The following is a 23,442-nucleotide window of genomic DNA, read 5'->3' as shown; positions in this document are numbered from 1 at the left end:
TAACCTCGGTTCTCTCTAGGAGAGGGAACGAGTACTGCGTCTCATGCCGTGCGTGTCCACGCTGCGTCGCTTCATTGACGAAAATCGGCGTGTTAGACAGCTATGCTCGTATTTATAGGCCTAGGCCACGCCTGTTTGGGCGGGAGGTGACGCAGAAGGGCGCGAAGCGTCCTCATTGGTCAGCGTCCTGGCCTCGCATAGGCTGTGCTTTTCTGGCAGAGCAGCCAATGGGTGAGCTGTATTGCTCCGCCTAGGTTGTATGCTTCAGAAAAGCGTTTTACAATATTACAAAATTAAGGATTAATTTTTGGCTTCAATCTCGACAAAGAAATATCTTTCCCGTAGCGTTCTTTCGACGCAGTACTCGTTCCCTCTCCTAGAGAGAACCGAGGTTACGTTAGTAACCGAGTACGTTTTATACAGCTGCCGCTGCCTAGAGGCTCATACAGTTATTTGCGCTGATAGTTCATTCACTTCCCAGATATTCCCAGAGAAATGAATTTCAGGACAACATATTTCATATTGAATCACAGTTCCGTAGAGAAAAAAAATATTTTCCATTATAATTTCTGTTGTGTAAAAAAACAAGGCTCTGTACATATACTCTGTATATATGTTACACTTTGACTTCATGTTTATCTTCACCCAGTATCCAATTTATCATATTTATTTGAAGTTTATTTGAAGTAACTGAAGTAGCGACATATTGTAATTTACATCCAAGTGAAACCAATTTTCGAAAATAATAAATTGTGGTTCTTTCTTTTGGTGTTGTTTGGATGGAGGCAGATTTAAATGTGGACTAGTAGTTGATTACTCCAAATATAAAAAAATAGTAATAATAGCTATGTCACTAATGAAAGAAAAGACCATAAATTTGTACTGTAGTCTAGTTATGTCTACTTATGTGTGTAGACAGGCCAAAACTCACCTTCCTGGGCTGGAAGTCGTACTTCACACAGTGTTGAAAACCTTTCCCCTTCGACTTCAATGATGTCACAATTAAACAGTTCCCCACAAAGTGCGCCGAGTAGCCAATCCCTTTGCTGGTCCGAAAACTAGGGGACAAAGAAAAGAGGAAAGCAGTGATTTTATGAAGAAGAAAAAAAAGTTTTAGTAAACACAATGCTTGATGCTTGAAGAAAAAAAAATACGATGCTTGGGGGGGAAAAAGGCAATATAAAACAATATTTCAACATTTTTAATGGCAACTTACCCCTCCACAGGGTTTCATTCAATATGAATCAGCAAAAACAAACTCTATTTATATTCACATCATTCTCCCTGCCTCAAACAACTCAAAAACTTCGTTATTCAGTCCATGCTACTGAATAATCTGATTTCAACACTTTTTCCAGAAAAAAATGAATTGCACTTTTATAGTCAGACATGGAAACTCATTGAAAATATGGAGGGAGGATGTCAGGCTTTATTCTTGGCGGGAAAACAAACATGGCCGACTAAGTCATTGGCAGCAGTGATTGCTGGGAGAGCTGGCTGCTGTCGATAAGGTGACTGCCTATCAGTCGGTGCCGTTTCTCTCGCTCTGCGCCTGCACGCTACATAATTCTATGCTGAGCTCACCACGGTAACATAGAAACAGGAAACAGGATTACATGCTGATTTAAGCGAGGTCAGTGGCCCTCAGACTTCTGAAGTGGTAATCTATACCTTCAATGTCTCCGCCTCAATACAGTGCAACCGCGGCTACCCCAACATGGAGGATATACTGTACGTCATTTGCTGTTGCAAATATTCAAAAAGACCACCTGGTGGTAACGCTGTTGCCACACTGATGTTGCAGAACCATTCAAAATCGACATTATCGCCTGAGGTGCACTGCTAATGCTAGGTAGACTGGACAAGATGTATGTGTGCAGGTCATACAATTATGTAAATACAACCTCAGGTGAACAACAACACATGACATACTACACCATGTCATTATTTATTTAACAAAAATAAAGGGTGACAAACTAAGTACACCTTATGATTCAATTGCTTGTAGAACCCCCTTTAGCAGCAATAAGTTGAAGGAAGCTTGCTGATGATCAATTCATCAAAGGCGTTTGATCAGCAGCGCCTGACTGCTACTCACCCTCTTAATTCCTGTGGAAGCAGCAAGAGTGTACTTAGTTTGTCCATTTTGGCCTGGTTTTTGTTAAATAAATAATGACACGGTGTAATATGTCATGTGTTGTTGTTCATCTGAGGTTGTATTTACCTAATTTTAAGACCTGCCAAGGACCAGATGATTTTTTTATTATGCCCCAGCCTGCTGTTAGGCTCTAACAGAAGCCTAATATCCATAATATCTATGGCTCATATAGATATTAATTTTATTTAGAAGCATGTGACTTATACATTTATATACAAGTCACATCTATACAGTAATAATTCAGTGCTTCCTTAAGGCCAATATATTCAGTGTATTCAAGTCATACATCTACAGTATGTCTCTTTTCTTGGAATCAAAATCATGACCTTGGAGCTGTTAGTGGCACGCTCTATCAGTCGAGCTACAGGAAATGATCATGTACAATTACATTACAACTGTGTATACTACTGTAACTCATTCTGCAGCCTTCGACACTGCATCAACAGACCACCCTATCTGTTCTCTTGACACCAAGCATCATGGGAACTGCACTCCGCAAGTACTGTAGGTCCTTCAGGGTATCTTGTGGGGGATCACCAATGATTTGTGTAACATTAAAACCAGACTAAAGAATAAAATGCTACAGAAGTGTAGAATATAGGCCTTTTAACTTAGCACTGACATTAAACTAAAGGTCAAAACTAACAAGGATCCTCAGAGCTACTCTGCAAGGCATCTCCAGTTTACGCTACTGCTTTCCAAAAAACAACCAGAGGTTCTTCAGACATTCTCTTATGACATTTAGGAATTTTGTGAATTTCTCTAGTTTGCCTTCTAGTACGGCAGGCTTTTTTTGGTAACTGGAAAATAGGGCAGGGCTCATCACTCCTAAATTAGCAGTCTCTTCTTGTGGGCCAGCCCTGTAGAGACACTTACCACTTCAAACAGAAATGGTAATATAATATTTCCTATGCACAGATCTCCCGTGTTTCTACCACGCTGAGAATCTTGAGGCTCACAGGTGTTGGTCTAAGTCGCTCAAAGAATCTGCAGTCTTGGCATTTACATTATAATGACTGACGACTGGTCAGCATTAAGCCATACTAGTACCTCTGCTCTTCCTTAATGTATCATACACATCATACTCACCAGTATAAGTATGGTTTATCCTTGTCTACATTGATATTATTGAGTGGGTCCATTCGGAACCAAGTGTTGAGAGTGAATCCGTTCTGGTAAGGCCACTTAGCAATGGGCGGCAAAGCAATGGCCTGCCGGGGGCAAAACACAAGGGGATTAGAAGCTGCATATTTCCACAATTAAAACAACATTTGCAGAACAAGCTGGCATATAATCAACTGACCATTTTGTACAAATTTGACCTTGGTAAAATGGTATTTAATACACACAATTACATACAATTTGCACTCTAATGAAAGCATCTGTGGTGTAGTGTTGATTACCATGGACAATATTTTCAGATCATTTGAGATAACTCATTTCTCAGTTTGTACAAAACACAGAAAAACATTTACACACTTACAGTGGAAGTCTGTAGGTGGAAATGTGAAGCTTCTATTTGTAACATGAATATGATTCAATAATTTTTTTTTTATATATAATAATATAATGTAAAAACAGTAACATTGTGAAATATAATTATATAAAATGTAATTTATTCATGGCCAAGCTGAATTTTTTGTATCATTACTGCAGTATTCAGTGTCACACAGATCCTACAGAAATCTAATATCTTGATTTGGTGATCAAAAAAACATTTATTTTTATTATCATCAATGTTGAAAACATACTGTTAAACAATGTTGATTTTCTTTTTTTTTCAGGATTCTTTAATGAATAGAAAGTTCAAAATAACAGCATTTATTTGAAATATAAATTTTTTGTAAAATTATACAAATATTTTTACTGTCACTTTTGATCAAATAATGGATCCTTGCTGAACAAATGTATCAATTTATTTTAAAATCTTACTGATTTTGTACAGTAGTGTATACATAATATATAGTCTCTGCATATTAACCTGGGAAAGGAAAGTGTAGTGTAGAAAAAAAAAAAGGTTAAATATTCCCTAAGATATGCTGTAAACAGCATGACAAGTTATTATTGTTGTAGTTGGCGTTTTATAGTCATAACACACTAGTCTCATGCTAACACTTATAATATCTGGAATGATTCTACAAAAGCTTTATTGTAAAAGGTGTAAGAGAGTCTCACCGCCGCACTGCGTCCTGGGAAGTTGAAGAAGGTGTCAGGGCCGTGCCGCTGAGGCATCTGATTCAGCACTGATAGGAGCTTAATGGCGTGTCTTGGCTAAGGGAAACAGGACACAAGAAGGAAGAGAACAATTAAGAGAGAACATTGTAATTAGTGAGAGAGAGAGAGAGAGAGAGAGAGAGAGAGAGAGAGAGAGAGAGAGATGAAAGGAAATTATTATGAGAGAAGACTTTGACAACGGAGGAGAAGATGTATATGTTCATGACAGTCAAAAATAAATACATAAATTAATGGAAACCATCATCAACGAGTCAACGACCCAAAAAAAACACCTCTAATTCAGCCAATCAATAGCCTGTCCATCAGTCTTAACCACGGCAGCACAGTTGAAATCGATTCGTAGGCAACCCCAAACAGATGTGTCCGTGGAGAGGACTGGCGGACAGGAGATCGTTGGCTGGGCTTGTTGGAAGTCTCTAAAGGGAGCTGGCTAATGATCTGCACATATCAGATTTAAAGAACATATTTTCAAATTCATAATTTGATTCCCAATCTTCATCCCAATCTTTACAGTCACAAGTTATTAACCCTATAACAAATACAATTTATTGCAACCATTTTTATCATGAATCATTACTAATTAAAGCACTGAAGTGAAGTGCCTTGGAACGCGCAGCTGTGTATGATGCGTTTACGTAATTTCCACTGAAACAGGAAGCTAAGGCGGGATATATTGAATGGCTCCTCCCGCTTTTCAAATAGCCAATAGCGTTTAGTTTACCTCACAGACTGCAAGTAGCATGACAGCACCATGGAAGTGAATCCGAGTGCTGATGATACGTTGGACTCAATTTTAGAGGTGTTAATAAAAACCTCTATTAAAAAAGCCATTTCATTCTTAACCAACGTACAGTTGGAAAACGGAATAAAACGAAATCGAGCGTTTCAGCAACCGAACGCACATCTCCAACCCATATTGCTCCATGACGCGTCATCGGTCGCTTTGGTCAGGTGGTATTTATTAGTGCATAGGGAGTGGGACGCTTTAGATTCTAGAAGGCATTTGATTGGACAGAAGATGTGATGAGAAGCTGAAGTCCGCGGTGATGTCATAAAAATCTGTGATCCATTTTAGTGGAAGTGAAAGGCTAAGTTTTGAATGCTTATATCTCCTAAATGCGAATTTTGTCATTGTTTTGGAACACACCAGCTTATTCATAACCTTAAGACTAACATATTCATACTAAAAGCTAAAAAAAATACCTTTAAAAGGACCTTTAACCAATGAAAAGTTTAAAAATAGCTTTTGACTAAACCTATGCTCTATTGGATCTTCATAATGTCTGTTAAACCTCATAACTCCAAACGCCTCTATTGTGAAGGAATAAGTCCAGAACATTAGAAGTTCATTGTTTTCAGTGGCCACTGAATCTGAATTTTCTCTCCCAGCAACGGCATCCAGTCAGTGTAAAAGGGGCAAGAAAACTCACCCACATGCCTCCGTCCCCCCTCAGCATGCTGAATAACAGCTTCAGTTCCTTCACTGTGATACTATAGCTGGCCAAAACCCCCAGCATGTCCACTAGGAGATCTGAGAAAGACAGAAAGAAGAGAATGAAATGACTCAGCATTATCGGTGCACAGAATTGCAGACTCACGAGGATGATGTCACTCGGGGGCAAGAAGCCAATCGTTATCTTTCTGCTGGAACATTATCTACAGCAAGTTCTCTTGAGGCTCCTTTAGTCATCAGATCGTGGCTCTCAACGGCATGGAAACCCAAGTCTATTCATTCACATATCGGCTGTAATGGCTCAGTGTCAAACCGTCTGCTGATGTAATTTGCGAAACATCTGCGTTATGAATTTAGAAGCTCTTTAAAACGTTGCGCGAGACATGAAATAATCTAATTTCGAGAAAAATAACAACCCCTTAGCAGTGATGTTTGTCGTGGCTTAATATCATTGTAATTTGATTTTCAAAATAACCCAGTTACACGCCATTCACTCAAAGGCCACAAATTTGGTCAAAAATGGACAGAAGCTGGAAGCGTATAAGAACTAATTGTCTGATTAGCAGCGGGATTTTCGAACACGCGGATCTGTCTAAAGAACAGTTAGAGAGAAGCTTTCTCCCAAATGTGTTCACAGAGCCAATTTTACACATTACCCCTGCAATAAACGACGGCCATGGTCCAGTGATCGTAATTACACAGAAATATTGGACACAGAATGCACAATGAGGGGTTTAGCGAGACAGTGGAACCTGTTTTTCTGAAACGTAACGGAGCCAAATCATAGAGGACTGGAACATATGGACAAGCATGTGATACAACAAAGATTATCACAGAAATGACTGATTCTTTTCTCTTCGGTGAATTGGATTTTGATTTGACTGAAGTTTTTGAACTGATGTACTGAGGCACTGGTGTAAACAATGGATATGTTCAGAACCAAAGTGCCTTGAAATCAGAGGGCTCACGGCCAAAATGTGGGGTCTTTACACTGCTAAGAAGCAGGGAAGAAGCGTATTTACCACAAAAAGATGAGTCTACATAGATATGACATGAACAATATTAAACAGGAATAAGAATTGTGGGGAACAATACACTTAACATCACTGCACACTTAAAAGATAACTGTTGATTCTTTGTTTCACACAGAACCAAAATAAAAATGCTGCAATACTGCAAAATAATGTTGATTTTATTATGAATAACAAATTCATTATTATCTGTTATTATCAATAAAAATAATAATATTAATAATTTTTCACACAGAACCAAAACCACCAAAAGATGCTGCAAAACTGCTAAATAAATGTTTATTTTATTATACTAACTATGCTATCATTATCAATAATAATAATAATGATAATACTAGGAATGATGATGATGATGATAATGATGATAATAATAATAATAATAATAATAATAAGTACTTTTTTCCACACAGAACCAAAACCACCAAAAAATGCTGCTGTACTGCTAAATAATGTTTATTTTTATTATTATAATATTTATAATATAATTATGATGGTAATTATTATTACATTATATAAATGCCTTATTAATAATAATATTGTTGTTCATTTTAATATAATTTATGATTAGTAATAGTAATAATAATAATTTTTAATAAAGCATTTATTTTACAGAGAACCAAAACCACCAAAAGATGCTGCAATACTGCAAAATAATGTTTACTTGCATTTATTATTATTAATATTATTATTATATAATTATAATATAATGATGATGAGTTATTATTATATAAACGACTTATTATTTTTATTTTATTAATTATTATTAATAATATTTTTATTATTATTAGGCATTTATTTTACAAAAGAACCACAAATACTACAAAATAATGTTTATAATATTATTATTATTATTATTAAATACATACATTTCTTTTTTAATGCTCCCAGGACAGCGTTTCGGTTTATCCCACCTATTGAGGGCATTGGCCAGACATTTTCTCTTTATTTATAACCATTTATTTGAATGTACACGCCAGAAATGAACTTTGAACTTTTCATGTGAAGTTTGGATCCTGCACTCTACGCTTTGCTTCAGTGCTCACCAGCAATCATGTCGTCGACGGAGCTCATCTTCTGCAGCACCTGCTGGATGAGCCCCACCTCAGTGCTGGTCTGTAGGTTACGAACGCTCTTCCGCAGGATCGCTGTGAACATGCTCCAGATCTCCGCCTGGCAGGTGACGTCACAGTGCTCCAGCAGCTCCACCATGCAGGCGATGCTTTCTGCATCCTGGATGATGAAGTTCATCTCCAGGTCAAACTCTCCACCCACCAGCTGAGAAAGAGAGAGAGAGCCAGGGTTATTCTCAAATGAAATGACTGAGGATATGCTCATTGACGATACCTATATTTTCCACCATAATGATGAAGAAAAATGTACATGGTAATGATGAGTTTACTTCATGCCGTTGATTTTCTCTCATTTATGACAACACATCCTCACCTTTGACAAGTTTTTCCGACAATCGACCATGTTTTCACTGTTATGGTAGGGGGCGCTATTACAGATTTTTAAAAATAGTTCAGCATCTCTGGATCCAAAATCAAGCACAGAAAACGATCTGCGTGAATCAGGAGTGATGATCAAACATTCAACAACATATCAATCAAGACGTCTAACGTTACAGAGAAAAATGTAGAACCCAGGAGGAGGTACAGGACTGTGCAAACTTTGGAGGAGTTGATGGACGCGATCTATACTCAATCTATGCTTTGATTATTGTTCTGAATTCTATCCTATCCAGAGTTTTCTCTGCTTTTTGTTCGAAATGTTGTTGTTTTTTAAATAAAACTTATACACAGTCAAGTGTTGATAAAAAAAAATTAAAGTTGAATATTTTTTTAAGCAGAGTAAAAAGTTAAATATTTTTGAAGTTCTTTCTCTGATATGTTGACTGCTCACATATTCAACAAAATATTCTGGGGGTCATGAAAATTGTGTGAATATGATAAAAAAGTCTGTAGCTGGCAACTTAATATGGTCATATATATTACTGCTGACAAAAGAAAAGAAAAACATGATGTAATTTAAAATGTTTAAATGTCAGAGTAAAATTGCCTAAAATTAAGAAATGCAATACTAACCAATTTTCATTTAAAAAAAAACAAGAATGATGATGACAAACTACTAACTAAACACATAAACAAAATTAATAAATTGGATGGGAGGTCAAGTATATTTATATAGCATTATTATGCAATACAGAATGCTTCAAAGCAGCTTTATGGAAAGGAATTATTATTCAAATAATTTTAGTTACAGTATAGTTACAACTTAAATTTGACCTTTAAAGCAGCTCTACAGAAGACAATATACACAGTAGCGTCATTATTCAGCTCAGTTTAATTCACTTATTCAGTGATCTGAGTCGACAGGTGTTTGTGAGATTGACATGTAGGACACAAAGTGGATGAGATGGACAGAGCAATGTAATAAGGACTTAAAAATAATGAAATTAGAGAATAAATTAATTTGAACAGAAAAGGGAATTGGTAAGTTTGTGCAAGTGAAGTGAGGGAAAAAGCAAAAGGAAACAAATAATATTGAGAGGATTATGAAAGGAGCAGTTTTGAGGTGGCTACCGTAGAGAGCAGCACGTCTGATAAATAGTGATTGCGATTTGAGAGGGTCATTTAATCATGGGGTAGTAGAAAGAACATAATGACCTCACACACACACACACACGCACGCTTGCCCTCTCCGAATCAAACAACACATTGGAAAGGAGAGGAATGGACAAACCAATCAGAGATTGTTCCTGCTCTGCAGCAAACAATAATCAATGGCATCAGTCTTGGAGTTCAACAGGCATGAAATTGGCCAGCTTTTGGCCATGCAAACTCCAAACCTAGCAGTTGATTTGGAAAATAAAGGCTGAAATTCCTGAAAATGACATTTTGGTGAGAAAGAGAGAGAAGGTGAGGTGCTGGGAAAACTATTGATTTTCACTCTTCGTCTGATACAGTCAAATTGGGAATCCTCTGGAGCCTTTGAACATTTTGTAATTGGGCCGTCGATAACCTTAGCATATGTAATTTGTCCATGCCACTCAACTTGACCGAACATTCACCTCGATTATTACCTTAAACATGACTTTACAACCATTATTAAATAAGGTCTTCAGTTTGATTCAGATCATCAGGATCACATTGTGAGTTCGACTACTGCTTTTATGTACTAAATACTAGAACAGGGGTGTCCAATCCTGCTATTGGAAGGCCACTTTCCTGCGGATTTGAGCTCCAACACTCCTGCCTGATCATTGTTTCTGCCTAAATGAATACATGATGTTAGCTAACTACATGATTTGCATTATCTTAGAACTGTACATTTCTGAACATACGGACATTACTTTGACACACTGACCTCTGATAACAAAATTACTAATTGTAATGTAGAAACATGCATTTTCTGTATTGGGAAAAGCGCTATAGAAATAAATGTGAAATGAATTAGGTCTAGAGTTAACCTCTGCTGGATAGTGGCCCTGCAGGAGCCGGATTGGACACCCGTGCACTAGCCTGAACAATACTCTATGCAAATACTTGAAGGCTTCTAGCTATGCAAATTTGATTTCACGCATCACTGTGTTTTTTAAAAATGTGTCAGAATGCATTGCATTGTATTCTCATGTGCCGCAAGGTTGCTGTAACCGGCATTACTACAAAATTGTCATCTACTGGTCAAATCTGAACGTAATGTGCACCCTGCTATCTTAATCTTGTTGTGATCTGTTTTTCTCCAGGAGGGTGAGACAGGATTAGTTGGAAAGCGTTACCACGGTATCGTCCCATTGAACTATTTACAATCCATACAGTGCAAAAAGAAGGACAGCAGGGATGACAATCCTATTGATTTGTCATGGCTCATCACTCCCAGAGGCCTTTAGTGAATAGATGATTAATTACGAGATGTTTACTCATCAATAATTGCCTTTGAAACCCAGAGAGACCAGGGGTTGTTTTTTGTGAACAACCAAAAAACGCAATTAAATGGTTTGTAACAGGGATACGAAATGAACGCGATCTTGCACGTGGAATTCCATAACATTTGAAGACATTGCCAGTCCAATAAAAAGTCTTTATGTAAAAATAAAGCTGATAAACATACACTGAATTATTATGAAATACTTCACATAAGGACGCAGTACAACAAGAATAGACTTGTTTACCTCCTACACACAATGCTTATGAGATAAAGCAGACTTGCACAAACACAAAAAGACAAAGGATAATACTAGAGTTTCTTTTTGACCCTTGAACACTGACATGGGTGTCAAACGCTATTTTTAAACAGCGGCAGAAAGCAGAAGCTGTAACAAAGAGATCAGACAAAAGAGCAGTGCAGCCTCCAGCACATTAGCTCACAATCTCCTCAGCACTTCGCTCATGTTTTATTACAGTGGGAACAGACTTTATCTGTTTAAGTTAATCATGGCAGATACGGCGGATGGGATCGGGAAACAATCCGAGGCTACCGAGGTCACACGCCAGGCTACATCTCTGACCGATGTGTCACATTTTATCTGGAAAATTTTATTCAGCCAGATGTTCCGAGACATTTGTGATTTAGTATATTTTCTGATTCCTTAAAAAATTGTTTATCATATATTTGTACACTATGATAATGCTGTAGTTGTGTGGCAATAGAAAGACTATTAGATTTAAAAAGGGCCTCTTGTACTTCATGTATGAGTTCTCCAAACTCATCGGGCATTATACAAGACGACTTTTAGAAGAAGAGCTGTAATCTTGGGGAAAGGACGTTGCGATAATTGGGTGCCAATCATTGTGGCCAACGTGAAATAGAGAAAACCATGAGCTTCCCCCCACTTTCAATTGTTTTACCTCAATGAAAGGTTAGCATTTTGTGAATTTCTGAATGAAAGATCAAAAGGATAAACAATGCAGATTTATTTTCACAGCTGCCTTTGCTTATATTTACCAAGGGCAGTGATATATATATAGTGTGTCTAAAAAGTTTGGAAACATTACTATTTGAAATGTTTTTGAAAGAAGTCTCTTATGCTCATCAAGCCTGCATTTACTTGATCAAAAATACAGAAAAAAAATGAAATATTGTGAAATATTGTTACAATTTAAAATAATGTTTTTCTATTTGAATATCCTTTAAATTATAATTTATTTCTCTGATGCAAAGCTGAATTTTCATCAGCCATTATTTCAGTGTCACATGATCCTTCAGAAATCAATTCTAAAAGGCCTATGCTGATTTGATATTATCAAAGTTGGAAACAATTGCTGCTTAATATATTTTTTTTGGAACCTGTGAAACTTTTTATCAGGATTCATTGATGAATAAAAAGTTACAGCTGAATAAAAGAACAGCTTTCATTAAAAATAGAAATCTTTTCTAACAATATAAATCTTTACTATCACTTTTTTATCAATTTCAATCAACACATCCTTGCTGAATTAAAGTATTAATTTCTGGTAAAAAATGACTGGCCCGAGTATTGGTGAATTGAACAGTAGAGTAGTGTATATTGTTACAAAAGGTTTCTATTTTAAGTGTTCTTTTTAAACTTTTAATGAACGCGATAAATTATATTAAGCAGCATAACTGTTATATATATCTGCCGGTATATACCATACACTTAAAGAAGAATAAGGCACAATATGTTCTGACAAACATGTGCTAACTGGGAATGCTAATTTCCATCCCTCACTTCAGAGAATAACAGCTGTAGTCATAAGCTAATGTATAACATGCTAACTCATTGTCAGAGATTACACTCTGTGCAGCACTAAAGCAGTTAGCAACAAATTATGTTTCCACCGGGTCCCTTCCTCTACTCCCACTCCAAATAATCAATTACATTCCAGACAGACAGTTGTGTTCGGAAGAGGACTAATTCATCTCGAAACCAAACAAGCCACAAGCCCAATAATGAAAGGGCTAGAATCTGATTTGCACAGGCTTTTCCAGAGCTGAAAAACAACGGTGGGAAAATAAAGCTAATCGCATGTGTTCTTAAGTGCTAAATTACTCAACAGACAACACGATAAACGAAGTAAACCCCTTGTTAGCGACAGATGAACCCCAGAACTTCTCCAAGGAAGGTGCATTTGTTGATCAATTTTTCTTTAGGTTGGAGGTTTGAAGGGTGGCTTTTGGGAGAACATTTGTATTTAATGGGGTACAGAATAAATTATTCGAAGAACAAAAAGCCTGGAAGTGAACTAATCCGTGCTTGCCCACACATTCATGCAAAGGCAGGGCCAGTTCACAAGCATTGATTCCCTCCATGCAGAATCCATTAGCCAAAATTAGGCCAAAGCCTTAAGGTAGCGAGCTGCATGGGAAGAATTAATTCTCCTCGTATTGAATTTCTCTTTTCCATTGAGGATCCCAATTAGAGCACGGGACAACACCTCCTCACCAGCTAATATTTCGACATCTTCATTTTCCTGGACGAATAGACAAATTCAAATCATGCCTTTAATTAGGAGCTCTGATTACATGCTGACAAACACAATAGAAGGGGCAACTGTGAGAGATTGAAAATGACTGATGGTACAATGACTAACATATCAGGTTGCCTGGCAACCATCTATTCTACAATACAACATGAAGTCCATGTCTATTTTGAGAATGTGAGTACCATGCTAAACATATGACATGGCAGCAAGATAGGAGAGCAGGCCCTGATCAAGACTGAAGAACATAGGCCTCACTATATGTAGAACTGGAGAAATCGGCTGTAGGAGTTACGTGGGTCTGGAGCTACTGCAAGATTGTTTTACCGTGATGCAAACACAGAGCAATCTGACAAGAGGGAGAGAGGGAGAGAGAGAGAGAGAGAGAGAGAGAGAGAGAGAGAGAGAGAGAGAGAGAGAGGAGAACATTGTACACAAAGAAATATCGCTAAGCCACCCCTCACCCAGCCCTCCACTTTAACATCTCTATACAAACATCACAAAGCCTGTATGTTCTGGATGCTGTTGTACCGTGAACAAGCCTTTTGTTGTTGAGTTTTAATCTGAAGAAGGTCCAGATCTGTAACCCTAAAAAAAAAAAAAAAAGTCACCCAATTCCAAGTGTTTTGTGGATAAGCCAATAACGGGGTGGATTGCGACAAGTGTAAAAAAGAAATGAATCATTGTATTCAGCAAGGACTCATTAATTTGTGAAAAAAAGTGAGAGTAAAGACATCCGTAATGTTATAAAATATTTCTATTTCAAATAAATATTTTGAACTTTCTAATCTATACATCAAAAAATAGCAGCACAACTGTTTCAACATTGATAATAATAATAAATGTTTCTTTAGCAGCAAAGCAGCATATTAGAATGATTTCTGAAGGATCATGTGACACTGAAGACTGGAGTAATGTTGCTGAAAATTCAGCTTAGCCATCAAAGGAATAAATTACATTTTAAATATTTTCAAATATAACTTATTTGCAGTTATTTAAAATTGTATTAATATTACACAATACTACTATTATTATTGTATTTTTTTATCAAATAAATGCAGGCTTGGAGAACATAAGAGCCTTTTCAAAAACGTCAAAGTTCTGAACAATAGTGTTTCAACTTCGAAAAACGAATAATAGTTTATTTAATATTTTTAATTGAATAATATTCATATCAATAATAAAATATTTCCACAGAATAGGAATAAAAGTGGACTATTTAATTTGATTAGGCCATCTTAGTTTTGGATAGAGGACTAGTAATCTTTAATCCTGTTTTTTTTAAATCACACACACCATGTAGGAACATGGAAGGTAATCGGTTTTGTGGTGTGACGGTACCCTAAGCAAGAGGTGGAACCGACATGAGCACATCATGTAAACAGCAGGAGACTTTCATCTGCCATGTAACTTCCACACACACACACACAGCGGCCACTTTAACTTTGTTTAGTACACATTGCTAGTACTGGTTTGGACCCCCTTTTGGGCAGGACAGTCCCAGCTCACACCCGGCACGACACAAACCGCTGCAATTAGCACTGCGGTCTGTTGAATAGAGGCAGAAACTGCCTGAGGTACTGGCAGGGACAGCCTCACTTCACAGTTGGTCTGTTAAGCACACTGCTTCTCACGACAGTGAATGATGTTCTCTCAAGAGCATAAGGCAAGCCTCAGTATTACAATCGCTCAAAAATAAAGACATTTCATCATGTAACTCAGTCAACCCAGTCAGATTTACATCGGAGGGATCCAAGCCATATCTATGCACTTACTGTGGAATAAGCAAGCAATCATTTAGTAACCAAATCCTAATATTTACATAATTAAATATTGCATATTTACAACTGAACATCTTTAAACGCAGCCGTAATTAAGAAAGTTTGACAAGAAAATAAATGGAACAGCAAGTTATGTAAATTTATTGCATCCTTATGACTCCTGGAGTGTAATTTACCGCCGTACTTAGAAAAGATACTTCATTTGGTGCAAAGGAAAGGTGTGAGGAAACCTGTTCCAATAGACCACTGAGCAAGTAATTATGCACTTGCTAGCCTAGCAATCCTCTCACAGAGACCTGAGCCAAAAGAGGCGAAGGCGGCAATTGGCACGGGCTTCTCAGGGTTTTGGCACGAAGCTCTGCGTCGGCGTAGTCGCTGGAACGCTGCAGTCTCCCGCCGTTAGATTGAGGACGGGGATTCTGTGACCTTACTGAGGAAACTATACCTCTGACATTCACTTAGGTCATTCCTGAAATTACTCAGCAGTTGCTGCTCTTACCAGTGTTATTTTAGTAATACTGAGCGTGTACTATTATTGGTTTTACTTTTTACATTTACATTTTCGGTTTTCATATTAATTGGAGTTAATGTTTTAGTAATTTTGTAGTGTTTTTGTCATTTTAAATAATGTATTTTTAGGTCTAGCTTTTATTTATTTTATTTTAGTTGTAATTATTTTAGTACATCAAGTTAAACTAAACGGAACAGAAATAATTCCTTGGCAACTAGCTAAAATAAAATACGATTTTATTTTATTTTATTTCAAATTAACGAAAGTTTTGGTGCAATTTTAGTTCACTAATAACTATTGTTCCAACAGATAAAATTTTTTTTTACTAAATTTAATTTCAGTTTAAAGAATAGTTCATCTCACCCAATCCTGTATGATTTTTTTTCTTCTGCGCAACACAAAGGAAGATATTTTGAAGAATGTTTCAACTGTTTCAGTCCATAAAATGAAAGTCAATGGGGTCCAAAACAAAACTGAACATCACTGACTTAAAAATAACATGGAGACATTTTTCAAAAACATGAGTGAGTAAATGATGACAGAATTTACATTTTTATGTGAACTATCCCTTTATCAAGACAGTTTTATGAAATGTAGATAGAGACATGCCACTTAATAATAAGATGTGGCATGTTTATGTCAGCATGGAAAACCGAGGGACCGTCTAATCTCGGAAACATGCCGTAATCCTCGCATCAATATTCTTAAATTGGCAGTTTTCCATTTGAAAGCTCTAGCAGAGGACCAAGTTCAAACAACAAGTATTTCTAAAGTAGGAAAAGCAAAAAATAATGAGGTTGTACACATTACAGATCAGAGTGAGTTATCTTCTGCGAGTCTGGAAGTCTTATCGGAGTTTGTTTACTTGTGCTGTGGCTGGGAGATATCCTTCAGTAGAGCAGTCACTGTGAGGCCACTCATTTTCAGATTCACTTTTCTCATTGCGGTTTTCAATTGCTTGCACTTGAGATCTTAGAAGGATTACTGCGGCCTTGCCATCTGTTGTGCAGTGCAGCTGTTTCGGTTTTACACTCTCTCCCTCTTAGCCACTCGCTGAACGCATTTGTTATTTTCGTATAATGCGGCGTTCGAGATTGCGGCTTCCCCGCCACAGCCTCATCACACCAGGTCACCCGCTCTTCATCACAGCCTGCCACAAAGGTCGCCAATCCATTTCTCTGGGTTAGGCGTTCAATGTAAATTCTCCAAGGGATATACGACTTTCCTCGGCTGGTTCTTATACTGTAGGTGGCACACAGGGCTTTTTGTAAATGGGAAGAGAATTTGGAAAGAGACTAATGTGTGATATCTACGTTTGGACGGCTGGGACAGAGTGATGAGAGAGACTAGAGAGATAGGCATGACTGAAAGCGGTGACTTCGAGTCAGTGGGACGCACTCTGCGGAAAGAATATGTAATTTCAGCTCAGCAGGACGGGCAACTTCCGAGATAAAAAGATGCCAGAGGAAGGTGATTTAATGAGGCATTCTGAATGAATAAACTTGAACGTTGATAAATCAAAGGAGAGGGAGAATACAGAATTTGTGTGTAAACAAGAAACGCCATGCTGAGAGGACAGCTGTCAGAGGAGTGACAGCTTTAATAATAAACAAACACGCTTGTCTTGAGACTAACTTCCTGCAGAAGCACCACGAATGACAATGAGGGACAACAGACATATGGGAAAGCGTCGCATGCTCAATGCATTTACAATGGCTTTCCCTTCCACATATCTTCCACATACCACATGTGTGATATGCTCACACAAAAACGGGGGGCAGCAGCATGTGTCCAAATTTCAATCTTAACCGTTCCATATTCATCAGAAACTATCTAAAAAAAGGGCTTTAAGTGTAAAATACCAAACTTGTCCTTTAATGAATGAGCATTAGGAGAAGTAAAACTTAGCAATTCAAAAACTGTAAATAAATAAATAAAAAACTTAAATTTCTATAAAACATAAGTAAAATACATACATTTAAAAATATTTATTTAGAGGTAAAAACTGTAAACAAAAAAAAATACCCCCCCCCCCCAAAACTAACAACAACCAATACAAAAACTTAAAATAAAAACACAAAATATTAAACATATGTTTAAATATATATATAAAATATAGAAAGTAAAAAAAAATTTTTTTAATACAATTAAATATACCGTAAATAAAATAAGCGAAACAAAACAAATAGAATGGACCATGTTGATTACAAAGTTCTAGTCTGAAATCTGTGTTTACCTGGTGTATTAATTCAGTGAGTGTGTGGCATCCAAGCTGGCACGCTCACCTTGTGCACACTGGTCAGAGGTGAGAGGACACCAGCGTACGGCTGGTTAGCCATTAGCGAGCATTAGCCTGTGGATGGGACAAAGGTCCATTGAAGGGCTGCATTATTAATCTAGGCCTTCAAAGGCCCGAGCAGCTGAGTGTCATGGCAGAGCGGGCTAATTACGTATTCGTTTGCCTGGGGTAATTTGCACCCATTGTGCTGTTCTGGCTGAATCAAGACACGAGATCACAGATTAAACACTTAACGCCAGAGGAGAAGAGCTTTTCAGAACCAAAGTGCGGGAGGAGGAGGGGGTGGAGGGGAACGGAACGAGACAGGGTGAGAAAAAGTACAAGAGGTAATGATACAGTCCTTCACATGCATAATATTGTCTTAATTTGGTGTTGGTCCAGGCCTAAGGTACATACCAAAACTGTATTGTACATCAATGTTATTAATAGTGTTTGAAGTCAGCAGTGAGACTAGAAAATCAGAGTGGCATCTGCCCATGCAAACCTCAAAGTCACGAAGCAAGGGTGTTGTGGGTGGCTGCAAAGGCATTGCTGAACAACTGGCTATTCTGTGTCAATCGGAGGATGGAAAGGAGAACAACAAGATTCAAACAGACTAGGGTTTCGACGAGAAGGCCATCATATATAGCTGGTTATTCATCACTTCTGATGGGTTCACGTGTGCTGTGTGCTTGAACTGAAGTGGATACAGCGATATGTCACGCCACATTAAAGAGCATCAAAAATGACATTTATAGTTTGAATATAAATTGACAGAATTTGAAAGCTGTGCTTTTCTTTTATTCCAAAAGTTACAAAAGCATAAAGATTATTGTGATAATTGGATAGGAACGCTGCAAATAATGTTTAGTGAAGTTTTGTTCACGCATCAACTGACAGCAGAGATGAAAGCTATATTCTTGGGATTCAATAAGTAATCTTCAATATTAAAATGAAGATTGATTCAAATGGAGAAATCAATCTTGTCAAAATGTCAACTCAACTATAGCGTCCGTCCACACAGCTGACATGTTTACCTGTTGAATCTTATCCACATTGTTAGCATGAAATAGACACTGATAATAATTTTCAGATCAATTTTCAAAACCAGACATTCTATTTTTTGCGGTTTCGGACTAATATTTTTGGTTGCCATAAAATTCTGTGCATCACTACATATGGCTCTATAATCTGTTGTCCATCTCTGAAAACCACCATGTAGAACACATGCGTGAAGGCAGATAGTTCAACAGTTAGTGATACATAACCTAATTTCCTGTGTGTTTGCACATCAGATTAACTTAGTTTGCCTGCCTGATCTTGCGTCCCTCAGCAAATCTTCCAGTAAGACTCCTTTTCCCTTCTCTGCCAATGCAGATCCATCTCTTTGCGCTCTTCACAGCTGCCTAACCCAACCGATAACCTCTTGGCCTGTCATGGGGGAGATGGTGTGTTTCTGTCTGAACAGTTCCCTGGCTCTCCATTTGGTCCCTTGGCACCTCCTGCAAACGCAGAGTGTCAACACCCGCAAGCCGTCAGAGGCCGAGGACAAACAGAGGAGCCAATCTCCTGCTGTCAGACCAACACACACACACACTGACGCTCTGATCAATGAGGAAGGCAGAGTGTCTTTGTTATCTGTGATTAGGTTTTCATGAGCAGAAGCCGCATCCTGTCTGGATGACCATCTGGTCATTTACTTGCTCTCAAAGCGCACTGGGAAATGCAGTCCATGGGTCCCGTGAGCTCCCATCATTTCTGCTGTGCTTTCAAGTATAGCCGCAGTCAATCAATATGCCACAGTTGATCACCGTCATCATGCGAGTGAAATCTAGGACTGAGCATCTCTCATTCACAAACAAACCTGTAAATGGTTTGATGAGCACGGCGACCGGTAAAAAAACATAGCGCTTAGCGCTCAGTGTTAAATAGAAGCTCAGCGCCTCATCACGTTGTTGCCATTTTAAAAACATAGCGCTCCAATTGGGAAAATACACTAGCTTCGGGAAAAATACTCTTTGGTGGACACACAGCCTTAGTTTTATTCATATTTTTATTAAAGTTCTTTCAAATTTTTAAGTTCTTGAAATATCTTATTTGTGTTTCTGAAAAGAAAAGAATGCATACAGGTTTAGAAATGACGAGTAATGGTGAAACAATGTAAATTTTTGGGTGAACTATCCCTTTCACTTTTTACACCACATCCCATTTCTAGAGATTAGAGACTAGAATATAATAGATCCAGTTACACTCAAAACACCTTAACTACATAGCAATGGCTTGCAGTTTTATTTATTTTTATTCAAGGCGGCAAGTTTTGTGCAGGCGAACACAACTACCAAGACAAAAAAAAAAGGGAAAACTGCCAAAAACTCAGTAGACGAGCCTATCTGTGTGATACCTTGTGTTCTCAAAGTAATAGAAACCGCTCTCGGCCCAAACCTGAAGACTGTGCCCCAACATCAAGGTTAATTACCTCCTTCTCCAACTCTTTGCTTTTGTGGCTTTATGAATGCCTGCCCTGCACCCTCATCTACTGTGCATTACAAGCAAACACACACAATGTTTCTGCCATTGCTGGTGCTGTGTCAACATTTCTCAGATTAAGAGGGAAGAATGTCCTTCCTGATGATCGCTGAATACCGCAGTAATGTATCAGCAGGGGACAGAAGGAAAGACTGAGAGGAATCCCCAATAGAAATGTGTGTTTGTGAGAGTGCAATATTTTCAGAGAAAGCTTGATGAGCTTTGCAAGCAAAAATTGATTATGATAAAATCCTGCTTGATTTATTCAGAATACAAAATTTTGCAGACAAAAAAGGTAATTTGTCCTCATGTGGATTCCTTTAAACATGAATGTGTGCACTTTTACAGTAGGCATGTACAATGGATGTGAACAGGGCATTTGAAACTCCCTGTTTCAATAGTATAGCAACAATATGAGTGTCTAAAGAAAAAACAAATCACTTAAGCCCCATTCACACAGCACTTTGAACCCGGCAAATTGCCGGCAAATTGCCGGAACGCCTTCTGTGTGAACGCAAACACGACCCGGGTTTAATGCCGGGATCGATGCCGGGTTGGGGACCTAGTAACATTGCCGTGTTCAGACCCGGAACGCGCGCTGTGTGAACAAAAGCCAGGACAAATGCCGTAAGGGGTGTGTCGTAGTGATGATGCACGAGCCTTCGCAATGACGTAGTTATCGTGTTACTCTGTTAGAAGAAAGTTTGTGTTCGTCATCGATACAAGAAAGAACGAAAAGATGTCTGCAAACTGGACTGAAGCAGAGACCCGAGAGCTCCTTGCAATCCGCGCCGAAGCTGAGATCGTTCGCCACCTTATACGTCACATCATAACGTCACGCGTCTATCCGGGACATACCCGGGTTGTGTGTGAACGCGCTCTCTGATTCCGGCAAATCACTGGCAGTGTGAATGAACCATTTTCAAACGAACCCGGGTCAAATCCCGGGTCACTTTATCCGTGTATTTTCCGGAATCTCTGTGTGAAAGGGGCTTTACTAACATTCTGTGTAAAGTTATATCCAATTTTACAACGTCATCAAAACTATGCAAAACTAATTGCTTAAATACAACACGTTGTTGCTGAAGTAACTTTTTTAAATGACAAGCTTTACATTTCTGCTTTTAAATCCTTCAGATGGCCCAATTGACTTATATTGTGCCTCACCATAACCTCAATTTTAGCTTTTTCTTCTTTTCTTTTTAAGAAAACACAAATTTTCTGAATAACAGTGAAGCAATGCATTATTTTACAAAAACACAAATACACAAGCTGTTTGAGGACAGAAGCATGTGATATTCTCTCTCTCGCTCTCTCTAATTGGTCTTCTGTTTCCCAGAGGCGGGTCACGTATTATAAGCACACCTGTTCATTACATCTGCAGTAAGCCTGTTGAGTTCAGCATGCAGAATAAGACCACAGTAATTACTGAACATTCACACCGCACGCCCACACGCTTCAGCATGAACACTCGTACGTGCGCACTTGACCACATATTGTTCTGTCTTTCAGGTCCATCCATACACAAAGACTTCTCCAGTGTTCTTCCAAGCAACCAAAAGGTGTCAGTCTAACGGTCTTCAAATACAAGGGTGACATCACAGTCAAATGACCATTTATCTGCTTCTAAACATTAAAACTGGACTATGCAGGACATGACTAGTCACACCAATACACCAACATATTGTATTGCAAATGCAATGTTTTTGTATTATGATTTGGAGATGGCCAAACTTTCAGAAAATTAAGCAAAATAATTTAATAATGTTATATTACATTTTAATAATAGAGGCCAGTGATTTTACATATACATAGTTTATTATATGAATATGTATATATTATATTTATATATTAGTCTGTGTATAATATACAATATATATATGGTTTTATATCATAATATATTAAAATACTATGTTTTTATAATATTTCCCATATTATTTTATTCTTTGATGTTTTAATACTTCAATAATAATAATGGAGGCCAATGAATAATACAATTATATATATATATATATATATTTTTATACATTATATATATATATATATATATATATATATATATATATATACACTATATACTGTTATATAGTATAACAAATATTTATATCAGTGTTTTATGCACTACTGTACTGTTGTTAATTATGTTTTAATAATAATAATATTTTTTAATGTGGTTGTCTTTGCTCTGAAGGAAGCAGAAATAGCTCTGTTACAGATTCCACATGACAGTGTCAACAACTTACAGTAAATATCCTCCACATCTCTATTCAGCACATGTCTTATGTGATGTATCTACAATGCTGAGTTAGATCTTCAAAGCAGAATTCTCAATCGCAACATGAACAAGCGCACACTCACCCACAAACACACATATCTATATTCCCCAGTAAATCCTTTTTGAAGAGGAAAGCATGAAATAACAGTTGGACAGAAAACAGAGGAATGTATGAGGATGACTCACTAAGATGAAGACGAAGAGAAGGCCAAGAAGATCTACCCACACACTCTTCTATCACCACTCCAGGCCCCAATCAGGCCCGATTACACACCGAGCACAGGACGCCTGCCCTCCAGGCATGAGAACACACCTGTCAATCACGCCCAAGACCCCGACCTGAGCCAGGCATGCATAACTGAACACAAATCGACATGGAGGTTTCCTGCACAGTTCTACTCATATGTGTGTAACCCCTCAGGTCCTACTCTATGCCCTGCTCTTGACCTCAAGGGAGTGAAAATTTATTTTATTCTCTCCCAATGAAGCTTTTTTGATATTTTATATACATTCCCCAAGATAAAATAATAAAATTTACACATAGCATCCCATTCCAACAACTTAAGTTAACATAACGGTTTTCTCTCTTTGAGCATCAGTGACTTCTGTATTGTGCTAGTAGCGCTACTGTAAGTGTTTTGGTTTCCCAGCATGCCTTGCACACTTGATGACTTCCCCACAGTGACTACATGATTTTGAGAACCAGCTTTGCCACTTAGGACAGTTGAAGGACTGTTAAACAATAAAACATTTT

At 37.7% G+C, this 23,442-nt stretch overlaps 1 protein-coding gene across 1 annotated transcript in view; it reads right to left on the bottom strand.

Annotated features, from left to right (window-relative positions):
- Positions 1-17,948, bottom strand: part of LOC306994240 (neurobeachin-like) — a gene marked incomplete at both ends in the record, with an annotated part of 42,990 nt that extends 25,042 nt beyond the window's left edge. Inside the window, 6 exons of the mRNA XM_079639850.1 lie at positions 932-1,058; positions 3,248-3,369; positions 4,334-4,429; positions 5,824-5,924; positions 7,921-8,152; positions 17,895-17,948. Of these exons, the coding sequence (XP_079495976.1) occupies positions 932-1,058; positions 3,248-3,369; positions 4,334-4,429; positions 5,824-5,924; positions 7,921-8,152; positions 17,895-17,948 (732 nt within the window). The remainder of the gene's footprint in view (positions 1-931; positions 1,059-3,247; positions 3,370-4,333; positions 4,430-5,823; positions 5,925-7,920; positions 8,153-17,894) is intronic.
- Positions 17,949-23,442: the final 5,494 nt, after the last annotated feature.

The sequence above is a fragment of the Phoxinus phoxinus genome, assembly GCF_949152265.1.
Source record: "Phoxinus phoxinus genome assembly, contig: scaffold_101, whole genome shotgun sequence".
NCBI lineage: Eukaryota > Metazoa > Chordata > Actinopteri > Cypriniformes > Leuciscidae > Phoxinus > Phoxinus phoxinus.
Note: the sequence above shows the minus strand (reverse complement) of the source record. Positions and strands in the feature narration are given on the sequence as shown.